Genomic DNA, 23,374 nt, shown 5'->3' with positions numbered 1-23,374 from the left:
TTTTCATATTCTCCCCAGAAAAAGGAGGAGAATCCCAATATCCAAGACACTTCAGGAAGCACATATGTATGTTAACTTGCTACAAGGGTTATCAGAATCCATCTGTTCAGAAATTGAAAAGCAATTTCAATCCAAAAACACTACAAGTGACATCAAGCTGGAGAATACTGAGTCTTCGGAAAGGCAGGTATAGAGGGTGGGGGGAATCACATTACAGGATAGGTATGCAGTAAAAAATGCATATCCATTTTTCAGAAACAGAAGATAATCTCAATGATCAGAAAGCAAAGAACTGAGAGTTTGTCAGAGTTTGGGCAGATATTTAACAAAATATCAGCTGCACCACATGTGAACTGAGGAGACAAAAGAGGGAAGAACCAAAATTCAGAAGTGCTGAAATTATCCTCATTTTAATTGTTTTATGATGGGCTGAACTACAGTTAGTATATATCACTACTAAGCATTTCAAGCTATAATTTAAATCAAACCCTGCACTTCAGTGAATTCTCAGAGCTAATAAATCTACTATACTTCAAACCATCACCTGAAAGCTTGCCATTGTACAAGGACTCACCACACTTGTATCTATAATAAAGTAAATTAATGGGATTTTCTTGACATGTTACATAGACGGCAACAAAAACCAAATGTTTGCTTTAATTTGCAAGATATTCATTAACTGAAACATTCAAACCTTACAAGTGTGGACTATTGTAAGAGGAACAAAAACCCAACCATGAATTGTGCCTGTTCGAGAAAGTAGTAAGTATTAGTCAGTCATTCTCCGTACTGAATGACAGATTCTACTGCAGTAAAAATTTAAGCTAGTTGCCTTACCTTATCTACATTTGCTCTAGTTTTGGCAGAAGTTTCTACATACTGCACACCCCACTCCTCTGCTTTACTTCTGGCTTCCTCTACAGGCACCTGCCTCCGCTCTTCCAGGTCAGATTTATTTCCCACCACAAGCAAAGGGATTTTGTCCTCTTCAGCCTTCACACGCAGAATCTGTTCCCTAATTCATCAGATATTAAAAACAGAACAGCTGAGTTAGCTTCCTGAGAGCATCAAAAATAAAACACTTGACCAGGAATAAGCAAGCAGCCTTCACACTGTGCCAAGGAGTATCGTATTGTACTTCTAAAAAGCCATTTCAGGATGGCCTCATGCCATCACTAATGGGCAAAGGATTCCAAATTTAGAGTGGTAACATTGCAAGCTCAGAGCCAATACTGCCCAATGAATATTGGAATGCAAATTGTAAGTTACAGGAAATGGAGGTTACTTACTTGTAATTGGAATTTCTTTCAGATGTGTGATCCCAATGTGTATTCCATATGCAGGATATGCATGTGCACTACATGACTGAGACTGGAAATTCTTGCAAGTATTGTCTGTTTGCCTGGGCCCGTGCCCTGGATCTCCTTGTGCTCAGTACCGAGGATGTAAGGGGAGATGCAGACTGACTGCGTCTCTACTTCCTTCTCTACCACAAATCCAGTCATGAGGCAAACCAGAGGGGAAGGTGGTCGGGTAGTAGAATTCAGATACGGACCACACATCTCAAAGAATCTCCAGTTACAGTTAAGTAGCCTCCATTAGTACTTTGAGTTCTACTCCCGCTGTGCATTCCGCATATGGGTGAATGTCAAGCAGTGATCAGATGAGGGTTGCGGATGGATGCAGGTGGTACAGATCTCTAACACTGCAATTCCAAAGGCTGTGCTGACAGAAGAGACTTGGACTAAAGCATAGTGCTTCATGAAAGTACAGATAGTGCTCCAGGTTGCCATCTTACGAGTATCCAGCATAGGCACTTCCTGAAGAGATGCTACTGAGGTTGCCAGTGCTCTAGCAGAATGGGCCCTCACCCCATCTGGGGTAGGGAAATACACTAACGGATAGCAAAGGAGGATTAAGCAGAGAATCCACTTAGAGAGCCCGAGCACATATCGTTTGTCCTCATGTTTGCTCTACTATAGCAACAAATAGTCTTTGCAGGTAGAATGGCAATGCTCATCTGACATTGACAGAGTGAAGTTTCCTCTTCTTGCTGGAGATAGGAGGCTCTGGAAGGAACCTGGAGTGAATAAGTGCACAGTACGTGAATTGATTGGCTTATGTGGAACTTGGAAGATACCTTTGCAATGAATTTTGGGTGGAGTGAAGGGATACCTTCTCTTTATGAAATATAGTGTATGGTGAGTCTGCCACAAAGGCTTTTCCTTCACCCACCTTCCTGGACAATGTAACAACAACCAGGAAGACGGCCTTCATGGACAAATGAAACATTGAGCACATGATGAATGGTTCAAAAGGTGGCCCTGTAATGTTGAAAGTATGAGGATTAAGGTCTCACTGTGGCATTGGCTTTGCTACTAGTGGGAAGGTCCTAGTCAGACCACTTACAAAACTGGTTGTTACTGGGTGAACAACAACAGAATAGCCATCCCCGAGAAGGTGAACATACTGATTGCTGCTAGGTGGACCTGTAGAGAGCTACTAGAAAGACCCGATGTTTTGAGAGTGAGGAGGTCAGTCTAAGGCAGCAGGAATACTTGCTGGTCCTGATAACTGAGGTGCCCTGGTAGAGAAATGCTTCAGTTTGACTAGGTAACATTTTCTGGTAGAATCTTTCCTGCTGTGATTAAAAATAGTTTGAATGGCCTCTGAACATGAACGCTCTAGGTCTGACACCCATCCAAATACCAAGGCATGAGGTGAAGTGAGTCCAGACTGGGATGTCGGATCCTGCCAGTCTCCTGAATTAGCAGTTCTGGGAAGGACTGAATGCTGACAGGTTGGTGGGTTGAAATTTGTAGGAGGGTCCAAAAACCAGAATTGTCTGGGCTAATTGGGTCAGATGAGAATGATTTGTGTTTTGTTGTGACAAATCTTCTATAGAATCTAGGGTAATAATGAGATTGGAGAGAAGGCATATCTCATGTGGCCTGTCCAGAACAGGAGAAGGGCATCGTGCCTGGAGTCCAGACCTTGAACTGCTCTGGTACAATGTACATTGAGCTTCTTGTTTTTCTGTGAGGCGAATAGCTCCCAAGATGGTGTTCCCCACGGAGGGAAAAATGCTGCCTGGCACTGAATTATGTAAATCCCATTCATGATTGGTGAAAGTGTCTGAGCACCAGGTAGGTATGTTACAGTTATTTTGGATACACCAATTCCATAAGTTGACCACCTCTAAGCACAGTGGGAGTAGCCTGGCCCCACCTTGTTTATTTATATAGAAGACAGTCATGTTATCTACATTATCTGAACATTAGAGAAAGAAGGTGGGTGAGATATCCTCCTCCATCCAGTAGTATCCTCTTCTGGGGTTAGAACGTTCCTCAGAAGAACTGGGTCTGAAAGTAAAGGAGATTGTGGGTCTGGGAAGATGATATCATCCCCTTGGGGTAGTATATGTCTCAGCCTGTCCCAGATTATTAGGGGTCTCGGTTACTGGTTATGCTAGATTCTGTGCCACAATAACTTAGTTGTTGGCAGATCCTTGCAGATCCTTATGGGGCCGGGCCAGTAGCATTAGAGAGAGTCCTTCCTGGAGCTTTTGGCTGTCAACAGTGGATGCTGATCCTTCGCCTTGGCAGAAATCCCGGTTGGCACTGGTGTCAGTATGGGGGCCGGAACTGTTGGAGCTTTGCTCCTACATGCTCTCTGCTTTCTTTTTGTGGTTGGGAGGCTTAGGTAGACCTAAGTCCTTGGGGCTTGTATGTGAAGACTCACCCAACTTGGATGGTGTCAGAGAGGGAAACCTTTTCTTGGAAGCAGACTTAAAAGGGAATCAGTTTGTGTGTCTGAGAGCGTTCCTTACTCTCAAGAGAAGCCAGAGGTAATGGGTCTTTGTCTCCTCTGGCCTCTGCTCCAGAGCTCGTGCTCACAGACACACTGCTAGAGGTTTGCGGCCAGTATACAAGAGGGACTCCCAGCTTTCTCCATGAGGTATTTTCTCAGTCAGAACTCTCATCCCTCTTGGGTCTGGGGTGAGAAGGAGTGACAAATACTGCACTTGGCAGGGATATGCACCTCCCCAAGGCAGTAAATGCAGCACTGGTGTCATTGCTGACTGAGAAGGAGTGAGGACAGGAGATGCAGTGTTTAAATCCTGGGTTTCTAGGAAAAGTCCTTCTCCTGAAAGCGGGGACAGAGATGATCCCTGAGGAGGAGAAACTAAGCTAATTCTGCAGATGCTATAAAAACACTATGAAAAACTAAAACTATGAAATTATATTTACAGAGATGAAGACAATGCAGGGATAACTCCGGACACAGAGGATTCCGACTCAGCACATGTGGTGGCAAGAAGGAATTGGAGAGGCAGTCAGCCCGCACCTCATTATATACGCTTGGTAGCGAGCCCAAGGAGATCAGGAGTGGACCAATGGACACTATCTGCAAGAATTTCCAGGCTCAGTTGCATGGTGCACATGTGTACTCCAACATGTGGAATATGCATAGGAAGCAGCACTTGGAAAAGGTTACATTTTGCTGTGTGTAGCTGACACCATATCTGTCACTTCATCTGACTCCAATAAAGGAGAGCTTTTATAGTGGAGTACAAATGGCTTTTGAAACAAAAAAGTCTTGTACAATATATTTATACTCATTTCATTGATAAATCGAAGGGCTCGTCCACACAGCAACTCAGCGCGCAGCAGACTAGAGCGCTGTAGATTTACACCCCAGCTTGCTGTGCACTGTCTCTGTATAGACAAGTGCTAAACAGAAAAGTTGTGATAGTATTTTTATTTATCCATACTACACAAATAGAATAAATTAAACTTTAAAAAAACAAACCATTGTATATTTCTATAGCACCTTCCACTGCAGGATCTCAGAAGGCTTTATAAATAGATAAGTCTCCCTCTAAATTGGGTAGTACCCCCATTTTACAGAAGGGAAAACAGATTGGGGGAAGTTCAAGGATTTGTGGAAGGTCATATTGTGACAAAGCAAAACCCTGCTCCCTGGCTCCAGGGCCTGTGACCTAACCACACAGCTATCCCTTCCTTCACAAGGAAGTATCTTTGCTTCTACTAAAAGACTGACTAGAGCACTTTAAGGCCCAGTGAAATATGTTTGGAAGGTTACAGTTTGATATCTGAAGGCATCTTTTACCACCACTTCAAGCTGATTTACTTTAAGAAAAACAACCTTTTTAATTAATAAAAAGAAGAGTTTAAGACAATAGCAAGCAGCATAATTTTCAAAAGGTATGTGTAAACATCCAGGAAAGTAGTTAGTTACTCAACTTGCAGTCTCTTTATTCTTCTAAGGAATGAAGTGTATTTTAGCTCATTTTTCATATCATTTCCTTATGTGATGAAACAATATATAATAAACACCCGCAAACGTGTTTTTTCATGCAATCAAATTAATACAATATCCAATCTATCAAGATTAGGCAGAGAAACTAGTACAAGTAGCTGCTTGCAGTTTATTTCCCATTAATAGCTGATTGTATTTAACAGATGCTCTAATTAGGGTCACTTCAAGTGCACAATGTTATACAAAACTGAAAAATTATGCACTTGAACACAACCAGCTATTAGAATCACAAGATACTAATGGGTCGCTTTTGTGAGTCACACAGGCAGGTAAAATGACAAAACAGCAAATATACATATTAACTATCAAAATCTGAATATCAGCAGGATTTCTAGCCTGACTTAAAATAGCTATGATAAACAATCGAATTACAGAAAATCTAATAATTGTTTACATGAATTTTGTCATGTCAGTGTTTTTCTATACAATTTGCAAAAACTCAAAAGATTAAAGAAGTCAAGCGGTTGTCAGCCTAAGATTTAAATGAGTGTTTTGTCCAATGAGATGGGTAGGTAATCCTTCTTTCCAATGGTGAAAGGGGAAAACGCCCATATTTTCAAATTGAGGGAGTTACTAGAATCTTTCAATTACCAGCCCAATTAAACACTACCATTAGCTAAGTTCATAATTTGCCTGATCCGACTCCTATTGAAGTCAATGGATCTCCCGATAACGTTTGATAGAACATGTTGTCTCTGGGTCTTGTCTCATCTCCAGCCCTGTTTTTTACCCTTAATCCTATCCCCAAGCCTCCACAATAAAACAGCCGTTTCTCTGGCTAAGGGGAAGACTGAATGCACCTCCTCCAAAAGCGCAGTCTTCAGTCAGATGGGGAGGTCTCTCTCTGTTGCACCTAAGCAGCTTGTCAAAATTTTACCTTTCCCCTAAGACAAGAAATGCACTGCCTGAATAATGTTCCCAAAGTGTTGGGTCATGGAGCAAGTACAAGAAACAACTGGAAAGAAGTGCAACAGAAAAAAACGGACCAATAGTCCTTCCTGCCTCAGAGCTCATTAAAGAAAGGACCATAAGCAAATCTGAATGACAGCAACTCCACTTGGAGACTTCCCTGTAGTGGAATTCCAACAATGCTGAATGCTGTCTGGATAGATGAACCCTGTAAGTTCCCTCAAGGTATCCATCTCATTGCTGGGCACCTTCCTTCTAACTAGAAAAGCAGGAGGGTACAGGGGTTGTAGGTTCTCTTGATTATGGATTAATTCCAAGTTTAAAATCCATTTCTCTTTCCCCAGGAAGCACAGGGGGAAGGACAGATTAAACAATAAATAAATAAACAAACAAACAAACCCAAGAGCCCCACTTTTATCATAGGTTGATGAGGCAGTCAAATTTCCTTGTTTGTCATCAGAATGCACTAGAGTTTTACTACTAGCTAGATTCAGGGCTAGTGTTTTGGTTTATTTCTTTGTACTGGAATGTTGATGTAACAATTGCACACAAAAAAAATCACAGTAGGATGGCAAGGTTTGTGAGGGGCTATGTTTGAGTTTTTATTCAGATAAGCTCTCCTGTTGACATAGTGCTTTCTACACCAGGGGTTAGGTCAGAGTTATTATGTCACTCAGGGGTGTGGATTTTTGTTTACCCCCTGAGCAATGCAGTTACACCAGTATAAGTTTGTAGTGTAGACCTGACCTCAGAAAGCAGATTCAGTATTTTTGCAGTTCTCAAGTATTTTTGTTAAGAATCAAAGGGTCCTGTATCTTATTCCAAGTTATTGGTACTTTGCTTATTGCATATATGTACACAATCCCCATTACAGATTGTTAACATTGTTATCCACAAGGCTTTTTCATTGTACACAATATAAGTATTGGGTTTCAGCTGTCTTATTTGCTGAAGAAATACCACTTTGACCTGTAAGCAGTTATTTTTAAGCAACTTTTTGAGAGAACCAAAAAATAAGATTCTATTCTCTTTCCTGACTCAGCAATCAGAGATATTGTTATTTCAAAATATTGGGTGTTAAGACTCTAAATTGAAGATGTTCCATAAAAGTGAGAAAAGCTCTGGGGGTGATGTTCCAATGGAAGACAAAAGTCAGATCAATATCAAAATATACCACTGGCATTTTAAAAATGAGGTAAAAATACGAATACCTGAAGCATTTAAAGGATAATTTTTACCAATGAGAAAAAAAATGAATCGACCAACTCTCTAGCAAAAAGTTACCTAGGAGCTCTGTCAAGGTTTCAGACTAAGAAGCCTAAATTACTAGCTCCAAACTAGAAAACAGATTTTTTGTTTTCCTTCTCAGTTGGGAATATCGAAGTGTCACTCCAACTTCTGCAATGCTCAGAAGAAATAATGGGTCCACACACCTTAAAGAAATGCTGACATCAGTGTTTCTTATGCACAGACTAAAAGGTTTTGCCATACAGTATGTTGCTATGCAAGACAAAATTATATATGTTAGATAGGAATATTTTGGGATTTGCAGTTACTCCCAGATGATCTACACCAGTCCAGATGCTTGTGTTTCAGATAGAGATTGCTCATCTTAGTCGTCCATCTGCTCATTGAGAGGAAGACTTGGTGGGCCACCTTTGTTCATGAACATTAGCCAGCAACTTAGACCCAAATATTCCCATTCCTTCTTTCCATCCAAACCCAACCTACAATTAATCCACTAGGTCAAACATGCTTTACGTTTCCCTAGTGCTTCTTCGGCCTCTAATCAATTCTTTATCCGATTTTGGAATCTGCTTGGGTTTTTCTTGGTCCTTAGCATATGAGGAACAGTCTCTAAAAGCCAAGCTTTGCCACTCTTTTTAGGCGAGCTCCTAGTGCCATGTAGGCATCCAAGCAACTAGGTCTATGCTCCTTTGCAGTTTCTGGGGACTGGACAGAAAGTGGGCAGGGCAACTTTCCATTCTACAATGAAAAACAGATTATCATCCTTGGGGTGATTTCTGGAAAGATTCTTAAGAACAAACTTCATCCTTATGAAAATTATATAAAGCTCTCTCTAAGACTACCTTTAGCTCTTCAAGCCTTCTGGCCAACCATTTTGTGATTAAACACAAATTCTGTAATAAAAAAATGCAACATAATCCTTTTCCTAGGCTCAGCTGGAACTGAAAGGGTGCAGCTCCAGCAGCAGGGGCTCTCAGCCATGCAGCGAGAGAGGGAAACACTTGGGGAGAGTAGGGGAGACGTGCAAGGGGCAGAGGAAGAGCGAGGAGCAGCTGGGGAGGAGAATGGCTCTTCTCGCCAAAAGAAGAAGCGAGGGGTGGGGGGGAAAGGCAGTGGGGAAGGTACATTCCATTTTTTTGTTTTGTTTTTTTTCCCTTCGGCAGCGCTCCAGCCCTTTTTTTCCTCTCTCTCTGCGCTTCCACGGCGCTCCGGCCGCTTTTTATTTTTTTAATTTGCGCGCTTGGGGCTGCCGGAGCCACCTTATGATCGCGTTGTATCCAAATTCGCGTTACTGCAGGGCGCATTATAGTGGGGTTTCCCTGTACTTCATAAACTTCACATACAATTCAACAGGAATTAATGTTCAACAGATCAAGACTTTTTAAATACCACCTCTCAAGGCATACATTGTTCAAAACATATCATAATCATATCACAGTGGTGAATATATTTTGAGGTACAGAGTATCAATGTGTATGTACATTTTACAGGTCCATGGATAAGAGGAACTTGCTTGAATTCACTGTTTGTTAATGGACTTGCAAGCAAGCAAGGGCAAGAAAACATGCAAATAGAATAAGAGGGATGCATAGGAGGTCAGTGACTTGAACACTGAAGGGTAAGAGTAGCTGATTGTTCAAAAAGGGAGAGCCAGGTACCAAAAACCAGAGACGGTGGATAGGAAGGAGTTAGCAGGGCTATCATGGGTGCATGGGAGTGAGAGAGTTAGAGTCTGAAGGAGTGTTGTTCAAAGGAGGAATGGAAAGAAATGCTTGAAAGTGGCATGAGGAGTCCTTCCTGGGAATGATACTATGGCTGACCTCTTGCCTTGGATGGACAACTCAAGAGAAGCCCCTTCTTCAGAGTCTACAGCACTACAGTTTGTGGAAAAAGTGCCAGGCCCCACTGCATCTGAACGAGTCTACCCCAGCACGGGACCCAGCTCTGAATCTCTTGACAAGGCCACTGGCACTTCATGCACGCACAGACATGAGCAAAGATTACTAGGCTGTTTTGCTTTCTTTTGGGCAGCGTGCCTTCGGGATACACCTGACATCAGAGATAGCTATACCTCTTTTGTAGTGTATGTATGTGGGGAATGGGGAAAGAGAGTGGCAAATAGAGATGGAACAATAAGTGATCTGCTGGCTGTGAAAAACTAGCCCAAGTAACTGAACTAGTACAGAAGACAAAAGAAAAACATTTTCAAGCTACTTGGCAGGGGAAAATGGAGAATTACACAAACCAAAATTAAAGAATTGTGAAGAATTGCTTACTGTCCTAATATATAAACTGAACTTAAATAGGGAAAATGGGTTGGCTCAGATACAAGATTTCTAATGTCTTACACTCAATGTTCTGTTTGTTTATGCAAATCAGGAGCAGCAAGTTTACCTTTTCATCCTTTACCCATTACTGAGCTTCAAACAAATATTCCATATTCATGTTATCAAACCTACTCAGATCTATGTAAATACATGCAAAATATCAAAAAGCAGCTTGAGGAATCTTTTTCCCCCTTCCATCCAACTACTGTGCTTACCTTAACTCTGCTGTTGCTGTAAAGGATTCGTGTTCGGTTATTGAGAAGACAAGGAGAAACCCTTCCCCACTGCGGAAGTAGTTGTCTCGAATAGCTGCATAATCCTCCTGTCCCGCTGTATCCAAAATGTCTATCTGGAATTCATCCCCATCCAGAACTACTTTCTTTCTATAACTGTCAGCCTTCGTAGGTTCATAGTCTTCTACAAACTGAGGAACATAAGAAGGGGGGGGGGAGAGAAAGAATAAAATCAACAGTACCCCTGACTTTTTCAGATGTGGCACTCCTCCCTTTGGATATTAGCTTCAGCGCATTCCTCTCCACTTTTAATGGCCGTTGTAAGCTGTATATATACTCCCGAAGGGCCTTTTTAATCATTGTCAACTATTTAATGCCAGTTTTATGGCTTTAGTATTTTTAACTATGAGAGCGCGTGAGAGGACTTGTAATTTTATACCATTGAGCCAAATCAGAGTCTGCATGGTCAACAGAATGTAGCCAACAGAAGAAGCCATTGCTACATGGTAACTGGTAAACTATGAGTTTACTCCAGAATAAGCTCAGGGCTAGATGCTCAGCCAGTGTAAACTGATACAGCTCAAGAAGTTCCGACCTTCTCTCAGATGTAGACGTTGTCACGGTTATAGTCTTTGTCACCTAACAGTTAGAATGCTGAAGTGCCCTCTGCATGGAGATACACCTTAAATCAATTCAGAAGCTGAAGCAGGTGCAGAACACAGCAGCTCAACTATTAAGTGATGCATATTGTTATGAGTACATACATCTGTGCTCTGTAATCTGCACTAAATGGCGAATGAATTCTAGGTGGGGTTTACGGTACTGGTTCCAACCTACACAAACATAAGCAACTCAGATACGCAGTGCCAGGCAACCATACTGTTCCAGGCACATCTTTGTACCAACTGTGGTCTGAGGTGCTCCAGCTGGGGTCCCTACATATAAAGAAAGAGAAAGAGTTGCCACCAGAATGTTTACTATGAGAGCAGCTTGATTCTGGAACTTACTCCCCTAATTTGGTACAAAATAGTCCACATCTGTTGATCTTTAGGACAGACTCCCAAGACCATCCATTGGTATACCTCTTGGGGGTTTTTAATGGGGTGTATTTTAGTGTGTGTTTTTTTCTTGTAATGACTTATCACAAAGAGTTTCAGAGTGCCTAGATTGCATTTTTCACATATTCACTGGAGTTGTGATCCTGCCTTTTAACAGATGCACATGACTTCCCTCAAAAAACCTCACACTTTAACTGCACCAACAACACTTGAGACAGTGTGGAGGACTGAAATGGCGGCTTAAATATCCTGCATTCCCTATTCAATGCACTCTTTGCACTTTGTCTTTAAAACTTACGGAAACTGCATTTAATCCCTGGATAGACAGAATCAGACTTTCCTGATGTGCCAAACATCTTTAGAAGAATTTTACTCATTGCACAAGGAAAATCCAGCAGAATGACTGTCAATTATTCATGGAGCATAACAAGCAATTTGTGCTAACTCTTCTTACCTCATCATACATGAACTGAAGTGTAAGTGCTGATTTGCCCACACCTCCACTGCCAACCATGATTACTTTGTGCAGGGCCATAGAACTCTGGTTCTTGTTCTTGTTGGCAGCCATCGTCTTGGTTATCTACAGTTGTCAAGTGCCAACAGCTAATTTAAGAGCTGCAGGAAAAAAAGATAGAAGTCGTCACATAAATGAAGTATACAATCTTTTGTAAGTCTGTACATGGAATATAACAGCATCTTTGGTGTTACAGAGACAAAAACACTGCTAAACACCTCTAGCAATAAAAAAAAGAAGTTATCACATTGGAAGCGTCTGCACATGGTATGGCTGAACCAGTTTGCATGTTTTCTTACTACACTACATTTAATTTAGGATAACCCATTGCTATTTATTATAAGCATACGTTTTAACAGTTTGTGTTGTCAGAAATAGGAACCAGTATTATAGGCCTGTTGATAACAGACTCAAAGTCTGAAAAGAACAACTTTCAAGAAGTGGTGATAAAGTCTCAATTCAAAAGAGTTTAATAAAAAAACAAACCCTTATCTTCTGGACAGGGACTACACATGAGAAATTTTCTGTGGAGAGGAGACTTCTGCCTCTTCCCCTTCCACCTAAAAGGTAGAAGAATGGTCAAGATCATGCTTATAATAAACTATAAAGATACTGTGACACTATTAACACCTTCCTAAAGTATTTCTTCTCAATGTTTTGCTCTTTAAAACCTATAATCTGACAGTAGTGCTATGCCTTAGATCTCCTTAAAAATAATGGGATTAATTTTGCTGTTATTGTCTACAGACAAATTAAAAGCAGCCAAAGATCAATAGCAAATCTTGGCAGACAAGACAGAAAAATACATTTAACTGAACATCTCTATTAGTTATGACATAACACTATTTGTTTTATGTAGTTCTGCCTTCGCTTTTTGATAATCTCTTTGCTTGCTTGATGTTGCAAGTCTAGTTCTTCATTCCCAGGTCTCTCTTGTAAACAACAAGGAGGAAGTGCTAATCACAATTTGTGTTCCTTTTCTAAAGTGGCTGGCTACAGTAAACCAATAACAAACCTCCATACTTGAATGTGGAAAAAGTTACCCAGACACAAAACTACAAGCCAAGTAAGTACTGTGTGTAGTGCAAACTGGATGTTTAAGACTTTCACTTGTGACAGATGTTCTTTCAGTTAATCCTATTCTATCACAGACTAGCCGGAGGAAGGGAAGAAACTAAGCCCCACTATCTCCTGACTCAGATGTCGCCAGAAGGTTACCATGGGGTAAAGGTGGTGGTGGTTAGGGGAGGAGGGGGGAGAGAGATACGGTTTAGCGGCTCCATTTTCTTAAACAGGATGTAACCAACATCATCAGCTTCATGAAAATGGAGGAATCTGATGGTAGGCCCAATGATAGTGTACAGATACAGCTCAGAGAAAATCCTAGATATTTCTGGCATTGGCTGTCAGCCTGTGGAAGTAAGCATCTCATAAGTCTGCTGACAAAAATCACAGTTCTGATAGACTCCACTTTGAACCATTTGGGAGACAGGAACATGCTGATTTAGAGTCCAGGATGAATAAGTTGCTCTCAAACTAGGAACCACCAGGTTAATGGAATAAATATTTATATGGTCCAAAAGACATACAGTGCAGTGTCAAGACCTTAACCATCGATCACTCTCAGAAATTACAAGGTAAGCTGTCCCCAAAGGAACAGTGCATACACCAGCTTGTTTGAGTCGACTGAAGCTTAGTGCCAATATAACATCACAGCACTGAGATATATCTACAGTGACTACAATCTTAAAATTATCATCAAAAGCTAAGATTTAAAAGATCAGGAATAAGGATAATGATAGGAACAAATTCTTACATATAAAACAAAAAAAGTGCTTCCCAGAATCTAAACTTTAACATGCTAAAACCTTTGTGTAAAGTAGTTTCTCACCTAAAGCAGTCACCCAGAGTCTCCAACCAACAAAGTTGGGATTCCTCTTACTGCATTCATGAAAGTGCTGTCCTTTTTGCTTCCTCAGTGAAGCACAGAGAAGTGTTCTTTTCCCCTCATTGTATCCCCAGAGTTAGTTATTTTGTCCCTAGGGTTAAGGGGAAGAGATAGCTCAGTGGTTTGAGCATTGGCCTGCTAAACCCAGGGTTGAGAGTTCAATCCTTGAGGGGGCCATTTAGGGATCTGGGGCAAAAATCTGCCTGGAGATTGGTCCTGCTTTGAGTAGGGGGTTGGACTAGATGACCTCCTGAGGTCCCTTCCAAACCTGATATTCTATAAGATGACCCCTGTGGTTTATTCCCTGGGGTGCTGACCAGTGTTCTCTCAAATTTCCCCCCCACACATGTGTAATGAATTTTATGTGCACCAATATGGAGGTGATGTGTGAGGGCTGGGGTGCAGGGGGTGAGAGCTCTAGCTGGGGGTACGGGCTCTGGAGGGGGCCAGGGCTCAGGGCTGGGGCAGAGGTTTGGGGTGGGGCTCAGAGCTGGGGCTGGGGATGAAGGGCTCAGGGCTGGGGGTGCAGGCTCTGAGGTGGGGCCAGGGATGAGGGGTTTGGGGTGCCGGAGGGTGCTCCTGTAGAGAGAAAGGACTCCCCCCCCAGCTCTCTCTCCCTGCAGCAGCACCTGAGGGGAGGGGGGAGAGAGAGTTGCCTCTCCCCACTGCAGCAGCTCTGGGGCTGGGGCCCCAGGAGAGGCACCCTTTCCCCTGGCCAGTCCAGGCTGGGGGAGGGGCACCCTGGCTGCAGCAGGTCCAGGCTGTGGCTGGGTTCAGGCTGCTCCTTCCTCGGCAGGTTCTAGCCGGACGGGTTCCCTGAGTGTCTGCGTGGCGCTAAATAGGCTGCTGCATGGCCACACAGCTTACAGGGAACTTAGGTGCTGATTTCATGCTGCCTTCATATGCTGACATCATATGCAAATAGGCTTACAATCCTTATTTTACATGTGAACCAAGGCAGACGGGTGAATATGCATCCTTTATCTGGTCAAAATCTCCTTGTCAACTCTGCTTTGATTCAGACTTTAAAGCATACTTTCCTATATATTACACACACCCACACCCACCCCTCCTTAAATGTTATCCGTACATACATCTCACAATGATTATGAGGATCAGTATGACGAGTTTTTATTAGAGCTCTCACTTGACCCTCTTTGCATAAATACTATGAAAGAAATGTATTGGGTGTAGTGAGTCTGTCACCTGTCAGGAGTCACTGTTACCAAACAGTGAACCCTTTGCCAGTTGGCACTGAGGAATTCTTAGGGTCACAAATACAAATGTGGTGTGCAAGAGATTTTCTTTGCATGGCTTGTGTAGGGGAAAGAATTTATATTATGCAGTATACAGTGGTTTGTTTAGATGTTTTTACATATCCCTACATTAGATATGAGGAAGAAAGAAGCTAGCTGTACAATATGTGTGAGAAAACAGGAAAGAATGGGCAGTAAACAATGGCCCTTATTTGAAAGTGTTCCAACAGAAGAAGTCTTAAAGAATTTCCTTTTGCCTAATTAGAGGAGTTAATTAGGCTTTCGATAAGTACTGGATACTAGAAAGGAAGGCGACTTTTATAAAAATTCCTTATTTTTAATCAGAGTTTAACATACAGTCACGAACGTGAGAGACTGCTAAATGCCAGTGCACCTGTGCTATTTCTGCAATAAGGTACCACACATTACATCCTTATACGAGATATAAATTTTTTAAAGTTGCTCAGTTCTAGAGCTGAGCCCTCCTCTGCACAAAACTAAAAATACAACCATGCGCAAGTATTAAATGACATTTTAATACTTAATGATTAAGAGAAGGGTTCATTAAAACGTTTGCTCAATTAACATGGCAATTTATGCTAAGAAAAGTGTCAAATAAGATTTTGGATTTCATATATTCTCTCAACATACCTGAGGCACACTCCAAAATCCAGTACATGCAGCTCCAAGTCAGGGCAGCGTGAGCCAAGACAACGCATCATATTAAAGCTTCATAGAGATGTACAACTAAATCCCTCCTATTCCTGCCTGCCCATCTCAAGCAAGTCACGCAGGCTTTTAAGAACTGGATTCCTACGCTGTGCATGTAAACTGGGTGATTACAAGTGGCCAGTAAGATGAGTAACTAGTTATTTACAATCAATCAACATATTTATTGCCAAAGACGTTTGCACACTGCATACATCTGCCCACACAATTATGTGCATGTTACTTACAAAAGCCAATTATTAGGAGCCAGTGTATGTATGGCTCTTTATACCCAAATATGAATACTGGGTCCTTGTCCACAGGGCTTAGACCACCAAAAAGATATACAAAAGTGGGAATACTGCTCTTTCCGCAGAAAACTGTACTCCCAAAGGCGGCAGCAAATGTCATTTCCTTTGCAGTTTCCTCTTTTTTAATGTGATACATCATTTTGTTCCACCCTCAATAACTCTCCATCCCAAGCGGCAGATTAATGTTGAAAGGCTTAGCAGAATTCAAAATGCCACAGACACTGTGACAGCACACGTGCAGTGTCAGTTAAAACAAGACTGCATAACACACTCCAAGTTGTGCAACAGGGAGCCATCCTTTAGTGGACAGGAAACGGAATGGTTTTCTCCTCACCCCTCTTTAATTTGTCTGGGGCAATTTGTTTTGTTTCAAAATCTCTACCCACTTTATTATTTGGTTGAAGTGTTGGGGAATGTCAGCAGCCTCCCTCATGAGAAACATTTGTACTTACAGACAAGATCTTTGGATTGTTGTCTTAAAAACTTATTTGACTCTAGGTTAAGGCCATAAGAATTAGAAAAAGCAGATTTTGAACTCCTTTCAAAAAGAAAATTAAACCTCCAATTCTCTGTTTTAATAAAACATTTGCTATGGAATTAGGTTCATGAATCTTGTTTTTGTAGCACCTAGAGCAGACAGCTTAAGAGACCTTTGCCTGAAGCAGTCTAACACATCGTCCACCCTGCATGGTTATCACAAAGTCTAGCATTAACCTCTTGTGCTATTAGTGTAATTTCTCCCCAATATTGTTAAGTTTCTAATCTAACATATAAACAGGTTTTGCTTTGTTAAAGAGTAAAAACAAACATACTAAAAGCATTTATTACAGTAACAGGGTTTCTGAGTTGCTTACACTCCAAGATGACAACACCTTAGAAAAAAGATAAATGAAGTCATAGGAACCAAATCAGATACAGGGTACAAATGCAAGAGCCATTTCACAAAACAATATACATATGAGTGAAAAGCAGTGTTCTCTAAAACACATTCTGAAAAGCAATTAAATCCAACCTCCCCTGGAAGAGAGGGAAATCAACACAGCATCCTCAGGAAGCACTTGTGTTGGTCCAGAACCTTGCAGTTTAAGTCATCTGCCAAGAAATTTGTCTTGCTAAGAGGGTGGAGAATGGTATTAAGGGCACTGTTCTGAATGAATATTCCCACAACCATCTCCTAGTGAGAACAAATCCTGTCACTCCTTGCTGGGTTTGATAGTACCTACCAGCCATGTTTTCCCATAAGCAAATGATGGTTCTCTGAGTGCAGGGTTTCTCAAACAGCGGTCGCAGCTTGTGTAGGGAAAGCCCCTGGCGGGGCGGGCCGGTGTGTTTACCTGCCCCGTTTGCAGGTCCGGCTGATCGCGGCTCTCACTGGCCACGGATCGCTGCTCCGGGCCAATAGGAGCTGCTGGAAGCAGCGCCTGTTTGAGAAACCCTGCTTTAGTGACAGGTGAGTAGAGGACTACTCTTATGGGTATATCTGTCCTTTGATTTGGGGACAGCTAACTAAGTATATTGTGAAGTATGGACCACTAAATAAGTGAGTCTCTGATAGACCCAAAGGTACTTAAGAGAAACTTAAGTTCACTGCAAGTACATTTCAGGTTGATCTCAGTTTACCTTTAACCCAATGCTCTGAAACACAGCAAATGACATGTAGAGCTTAAATTGCACACAAAGAGGAAACCTCTTTGAATAACCAATTGTTACGTAGGGAAAGACTAACCATCTGTGAGCAGAAGTAAATAGGCAGGTAAAAAAAATTTCTGTGATGATCTGAAGCTTTTCATTTGAAAACGCTGATTAAATTAGAGTAGGTGGCACAAACAAGACTTTGCCCAGGAAAAGGACCCTAAGGGGCCTCTCCCACTTGCTTCCCTGCTCTGAAAATAAAAGAGCTGTTCAAACAAAAGACCATCAAAGGGAGTGCTGGTCCATAGGGGACGTTATAGTCTCACATGAAACTTCTGGCTTGTCTATACTTCTGGCTAAATTGGCACTGCTGCGATGAATACAGCGGTGTCTATTTAGCGAGTCTGGTGAAGACAAGCTAAGTTGATGGCAGAACACTCTCCCGTCAAAACTGTAGTCCACCTCCCTGAGAGGTGGAAGCTAAGTAAAGCATCTTCCGTTGACATAGCTCAGTGTAGACACCACTGTAGATCGACCCAAGTTATGTTGACCTCAGATATGTAATTTTCGTAACTGAACTGGCGTAACTTAGGTCAACTTACAGCTTTAGGCCTGGTCTACACTGGGGGGGGTGTCGACCTAAGATACGCAACTTCAGCTATGGGAATAGCGCAGCTGAAGTTGACGTATCTTATTTTGACTTACCTCCTGTCCTCACAGCACGGGATCGACGGCTGTGGCTTCCCTGTCGACTCCGCGGCTTCCCCGTCGACTCCGCTTCCGCCGCTCGCCCGGGTGGAGTTCCGGAGTCAACGGGAGCGTGTTCGGGGATTGATATATCACATCTAGACGAGACGCGATATATCGATCCCCAATAGATTGATCACTACCCGCCGATCCGGCGGGTAGTCTAGACGTACTCTTAGTGTAGAGCAGCCCATAGTGCTTGCTGCACAAGGTCTACTGGATTACATTACTGGTCTTCTGAAAACTCTTGCCAGATCACTTTTTTCAATGTAAGTTAACCTCCCAATGATTGCCCAGTTGGTTTAATATTCCAAGACTGCTCACAGAGTTTCCTAACTAAACCCAACCCTAAGGAGTAAAACAAAAACAAAACAAAAAAACCCTACAAATCACAGAACTACCATGACACTTGCAAACCATCCCTCTGCTCATAAATTACACCCCTTTCTGCTACCCTTTGTCTTGTCTATTTGGATTGTAAACTCTTCGGGGTAAAGCCTGTCTACTACTCATCTTTGTACAGAGCCTAGCACAACAGGGCTCCACGCTAAGATGCCCCCTAAGAACTACTGTAATATAAACAGCAGCAGAAAGAAAAAACAAGGGCAGTTACGGGAGTAAGGCCTTTTACAACAGTTGTTAGAACACCAGATCCGCAGACTAGAGAACAAGTCTCGCCACCCTTTCTCCAAAATGATTAAACAACTTCAGAGTGGCTCTTGGATTGTGAGGCACAGCATTCAGTTCAGCTCCTACTGTACAGATCTGCAGAGACCGTTTTGTGAGAGCCTACATTTTGAGCCAGATTTTAACATGCAGCATCCCTTTTAGTTCATCTTTACTGAAAGACTCACAAACTGTTCCATAAACATTAAAAAACCTTCCAGAAATACAAAAGCTTCTCTTTTCACCAGAAGTGTTCACAATACAACTGCAAAATATTTTCTTCCCAAATACTTAGCAGAAAATAAGATGAGTACAAAAAAAGGATACTGCAAGCATCAACAACTGTTACAGTACCTGCCCTATGTTTTACTGGATAAGGAATTTACACCACAGACCATTTTAAATACTTTTATAGCCTCACTAAAATAAATCTTAGCTTTTGTTCATTTTAACTTTTCTTTTGTGAATTATAAGTCCATATATTCATATAAATACACCAAAATAGTTTGAACAGACAAGAAAAAAATTAGAATTTTGCAAGTAGAACAAAAACTTGGGTAAAGCTCTAAAATTCTACTTTTAGCCTCTGAATGCAGTGGGAGAAACTGTCAAGATTAATCTTGTGCTTGTTTTCTTGCTGTGCAACTGATACCCTTGAATGTTTCTTTTTATTGCTACCCTGCCACTGAAAGCAGCTATTCTATGGTTTTTGGTTTTTTTAAAATGGGAATCTGGAATTGCATGGCCATTGACTGAACAGAAGTGCTTTGTTAATTCCTTCCAATACTTGCATCTCCTATTTGAAGATACGATGTTTAACCCATTAGTTCCAAGAATAAAGATTTCATGACATCAAAAGCAAGTGCAGCAAGAAATCCTCACTTTCCATTACTGAAATGTTTCAGTGACCAGACCTCTGCAGCAATTATAATCCTTAGGCCCTGTCTACACAGGCAAGTTTCTGTGCAGTAAAGCAGCTGTCTGTGCTCTAACTCCCGAGGTGTACACACTGCCAAGCCACTTCGTGCGCAGAAACTGTGCAGTTGTAGCGCTTTAAAAAAAAAATAAACCCACCCCAACGAGAAGTGTACAGCTTTCTGCGCCGGGGCTACAGTGCTGCGGTGCCAGTGTAGACACCGTGGTCGATTACACCTCCGGGAGGTGTCCCACAATACCTGTTCTCGCCTCTCTGGTCATTGGTGTGACTTCTGCTGCTCTGCCCTGAGGTGACCAACCGCCATCCCCACCAGATAAATTCCTTTGGAATTTTGAAAGTCCCCAAACTCTTCGGTGATGCGCGCAGTGGTCTCAGCGCATCTTTCCAACTGGCCATGCCTGCTCCACGCACCAGGCAATCCCCCGCTTGGAGCAATGTCGAGTTCCTAGACCTCATCAGCACTTGGGGAGAGGAGACTGTCCAGTGCCAGCTGCGCTCCAGCCGTAGGAATTATAATACCTACGGACAGATTTCACGATGCATGCCAGAAAGGGGCCATGACCTGGACACATTGCAGCGCAGCGTCAAAATGAAGGAGCTGCAGAAAGCCTACCACAAGGCATAGGAGGCAAACTGCTGCTCTGGTGCTGCGCCCATGAGCTGTCAGTTCTATAAAGAGCTGGACGTGATACTCGGCAGCGACCCCACCTCCACTGCAAAGACCACTGTGGATACTTTGGTGGCTCGCGTGCCAGTCGAAAGTGGACCGAGCCAGGAGGAGGAAATCTTGGATGAGGATGTGGAGGGGAGGGGGACCCAGAGGCTGAGGATGACTCAGAGGTCAGAGATGCATGCAGCCAGGAGCTCTTTTCTACCGGAGGAGGCTAGCCAGTCACAGCTGTCGAATATTGGCAAAGCGCAAACAGGAGAGGAGGCCTCTGGTAAGTGGATTTGATTTTGGGAATCGCTGAAGCGAGTTGTTAGGGGAAGGAGGGTTGCAGAAAGCAGGCTTGTCTCCCACCGCCTGCCTAGTCTGAGCGGCAGAACAGGCTGTCGATTGACTCCCTCTCTTCACAGGAATCTCCGGCAGAGACCTCCAGGAAACTCTCGTGTAGATACCGGGTAATCTGCTGCCGCAGGTTCTTCGGCGGAGCTGCTTCGTTTCTTGCCCCATTAACAGTAACTTTCCCATGCCACTGTGCTGTCCCGGGGTGTGTGTGAAACCACTGCTGCACACAGGCGAGCCGCATGGGGGACTGCAAGCCGCAGTCTTGGAAAAGACTCTCCCTTGATTCCCTGCTCACCTTCAGCAGCAAGATATCTTCCATAATGATCACATCCTGTGGAAAGTGTGGGGACAGCAATGATTATCAGGCCCCCCTACAGTGCTGGCTCTCCCCAAGAGACACGTGCCCAATGTACAGCAGGGTCCAGGAAGAGTGATTTACCCTGCCCCTGCGGCTGCTCACCATTTTGGGGGTCTTGTGGCTCATGTGTGCTTGCCTGGGGTCAGCCAGTTAGTGATAGGTGTGAGAGTACTGGCTGCGTTTTAAATCACTGAATCAGTGTTGTGTTGCAAACAATACTGCTTCTGTAAAATGTGTTTTAACTTCACAGAGATGACCTTGGGAGTCCAGCCTCCCTCTTTGTTATCAGTGGCTGAACGGCTGCGCAGAATTAGAAAACGGCCAAGAATAACTAAGGAGGACTTTCTGTGTGACGTTATGATGCACTCTGCCACCAAGAAACAGGAATTGAAGGAGTGGTGGGACATTGAGAAGAGGGACCGAAAGGAGAATGTGGCACGCCACAATGAAGCCATGGAGCGGCTCCTAAAGGTTATGGAGTGCCAAGCAGACATGCTCCAGGCGATACTAGCTCTTCAAACCGAGCGGCTCCGCACCCGGCCTCCCCTGCAGCCGCTGTCGCAAAGCACTTTCCCATGCTCCCTCCAGACACCACCAACACACTCTTATCAACCTCCTAGCTCCAGTCCCCTCTCACAGTCCAGCGCTGCTGACTCCCACTACCCACTGCAATCAACACCCATCCCTCTCCAGTTTGGCCCTGCTGAAGTATAGTACCGGCTGCACTGTACTCCAAAGGAGAAGGTTGGATATGATCCCTGGACATACACAAATCTTTAACCACCCTGCGACCCCACCTCCTCCTGAGACCTTCCCTTCCACCATCCCACTCAGTGCTTATGGGGTTGACTCTCTCCTCCGTGGTTTTTTTTTTTAAAGAAAAATAATAAAAGAATTGTGTTGCTTTGAAAGCAATCTTTATTCTATTAATTGAATGCAAACAGAGCCCTGCAAAGCAACAGACAATTCTGTTAAACCTTCATATTGCATCGTCTGCACCAATCACAATCACCTCCTAGCATTACAAGCACTGCACTCCCGAGCATAGCAACAAATATTAGTGGCTTTCAGCTTCAAATTGCTGCCTCAAAGCATCCCTGATCCTTATGGACTCGCGCTGCACCCCTCTAATAGCCCTGGTCTCTGGCTGTTCAAACTCAGCCTCCGGGCGCTCAGTCTCTGCTGACCAGCCCTGAGTGAAGCTTTCACCCTTCTCTTCACAAATATTATGGAGCATACAGCACGCAACTATAAGCATAGGAATATTGTCATCAGCCAGGTCCAACTTCCCATAGAGGCAGCGCCAGCGGGCTTTTAAACGGCCAAATGCACACTCCACAGTCATTCTGCACTTGCTCAGCCTGTTGTTGAACCGCTTCTTGCTGCTGTCAAGTTGCCCCGTGTATGGCTTCATAAGCCATGTCATTAAGGGGTACGCAGGGTCTCTCAGGATCACAACGGGCATTTCAACTTCCCCTATGGTGATCTTCTGGTCTGGGAAGAAAGTCCCTGCTTGCAGCTTCGTGAACAGACCAGTGTTCCGAAAGATGCATGCATCATGCACCTTTCTGGACCAGCCTGCATTAATGTCTGTGAAATGCCCACAGTGATCCACAAGCACCTGGAGAACCATTGAGAAATACCCCTTGCGATTAATGTACTCGGTGGCTAGGTGGTCTGGTGTCAGAATTGGAATATGCGTGCCATCTATCACCCCTCCGCAGTTAGGGAAGCCCATTTGTGCAAAGCCATCTACAATGTCTCGCACGTTGCCCAGAGCCCGGGTCTTTTGGAGCAGGATGCAATTAATGGCCCTGACGACTTCCATCAACATGAGTCCAGCGGTAGACTTTCCCACTCCGAACTGGTTAGTGACCAATTGATAGCAGTCTGGAGTAACCAGCTTCCACAGTGCAATCGCTACACACTTTTCCAATGGCAGGGCAGCTCTCATCCTCGCGCCACAGCGCTGGGGCGAGCTCATCACACAGTCCTATGAACGTGGCTTTCCTCATCTGAAAGTTCTGCAGCCACTGCTTGTCATCTCAGACATGCATCACGATGTGATCCCACCACTCAGTGCTCGTTTCCCAAGCCCAAAAGTGGCTGCTCCAAGCAATCTCGTGTCGTAGCTACTACGCTTGGCGACATCAATGTCACACTCCTCTTG

At 43.3% G+C, this 23,374-nt stretch overlaps 1 protein-coding gene and 1 long non-coding RNA gene across 6 annotated transcripts in view; one reads left to right on the top strand and one right to left on the bottom strand.

The window, feature by feature from the left end:
• Nucleotides 1-4,609, top strand: part of LOC123378369 — a 30,877-nt gene extending 26,268 nt beyond the window's left edge. Inside the window, exon 4 of the long non-coding RNA XR_006582572.1 lies at nt 4,253-4,609. This is a non-coding gene — a long non-coding RNA (uncharacterized LOC123378369). The remainder of the gene's footprint in view (nt 1-4,252) is intronic.
• RALB (RAS like proto-oncogene B) overlaps nt 1-23,374 on the bottom strand; it is a 77,743-nt gene that overhangs the window by 7,864 nt on the left and 46,505 nt on the right. For 3 of the 5 annotated variants that reach the window (XM_045032046.1, XM_045032042.1, XM_045032045.1), the window contains exons 2-4: nt 11,573-11,733; nt 10,043-10,251; nt 838-1,015 (exon numbers count right to left, since the gene is read on the bottom strand). In XM_045032046.1, coding sequence (XP_044887981.1) covers nt 838-1,015; nt 10,043-10,251; nt 11,573-11,686 — 501 coding nt within the window. In that variant the 5' untranslated portion in view covers nt 11,687-11,733. Of the gene's footprint in view, nt 1-837; nt 1,016-10,042; nt 10,252-11,572; nt 11,734-13,523; nt 13,663-20,075; nt 20,094-23,374 lie in introns of those variants that run through there. The other 2 variants (XM_045032047.1, XM_045032043.1) reach the window with 2 other exon arrangements.

The sequence above is a fragment of the Mauremys mutica genome, chromosome 10 (genome assembly GCF_020497125.1).
Source record: "Mauremys mutica isolate MM-2020 ecotype Southern chromosome 10, ASM2049712v1, whole genome shotgun sequence".
Lineage (NCBI taxonomy): Eukaryota > Metazoa > Chordata > Testudines > Geoemydidae > Mauremys > Mauremys mutica.
Note: the sequence above shows the minus strand (reverse complement) of the source record. Positions and strands in the feature narration are given on the sequence as shown.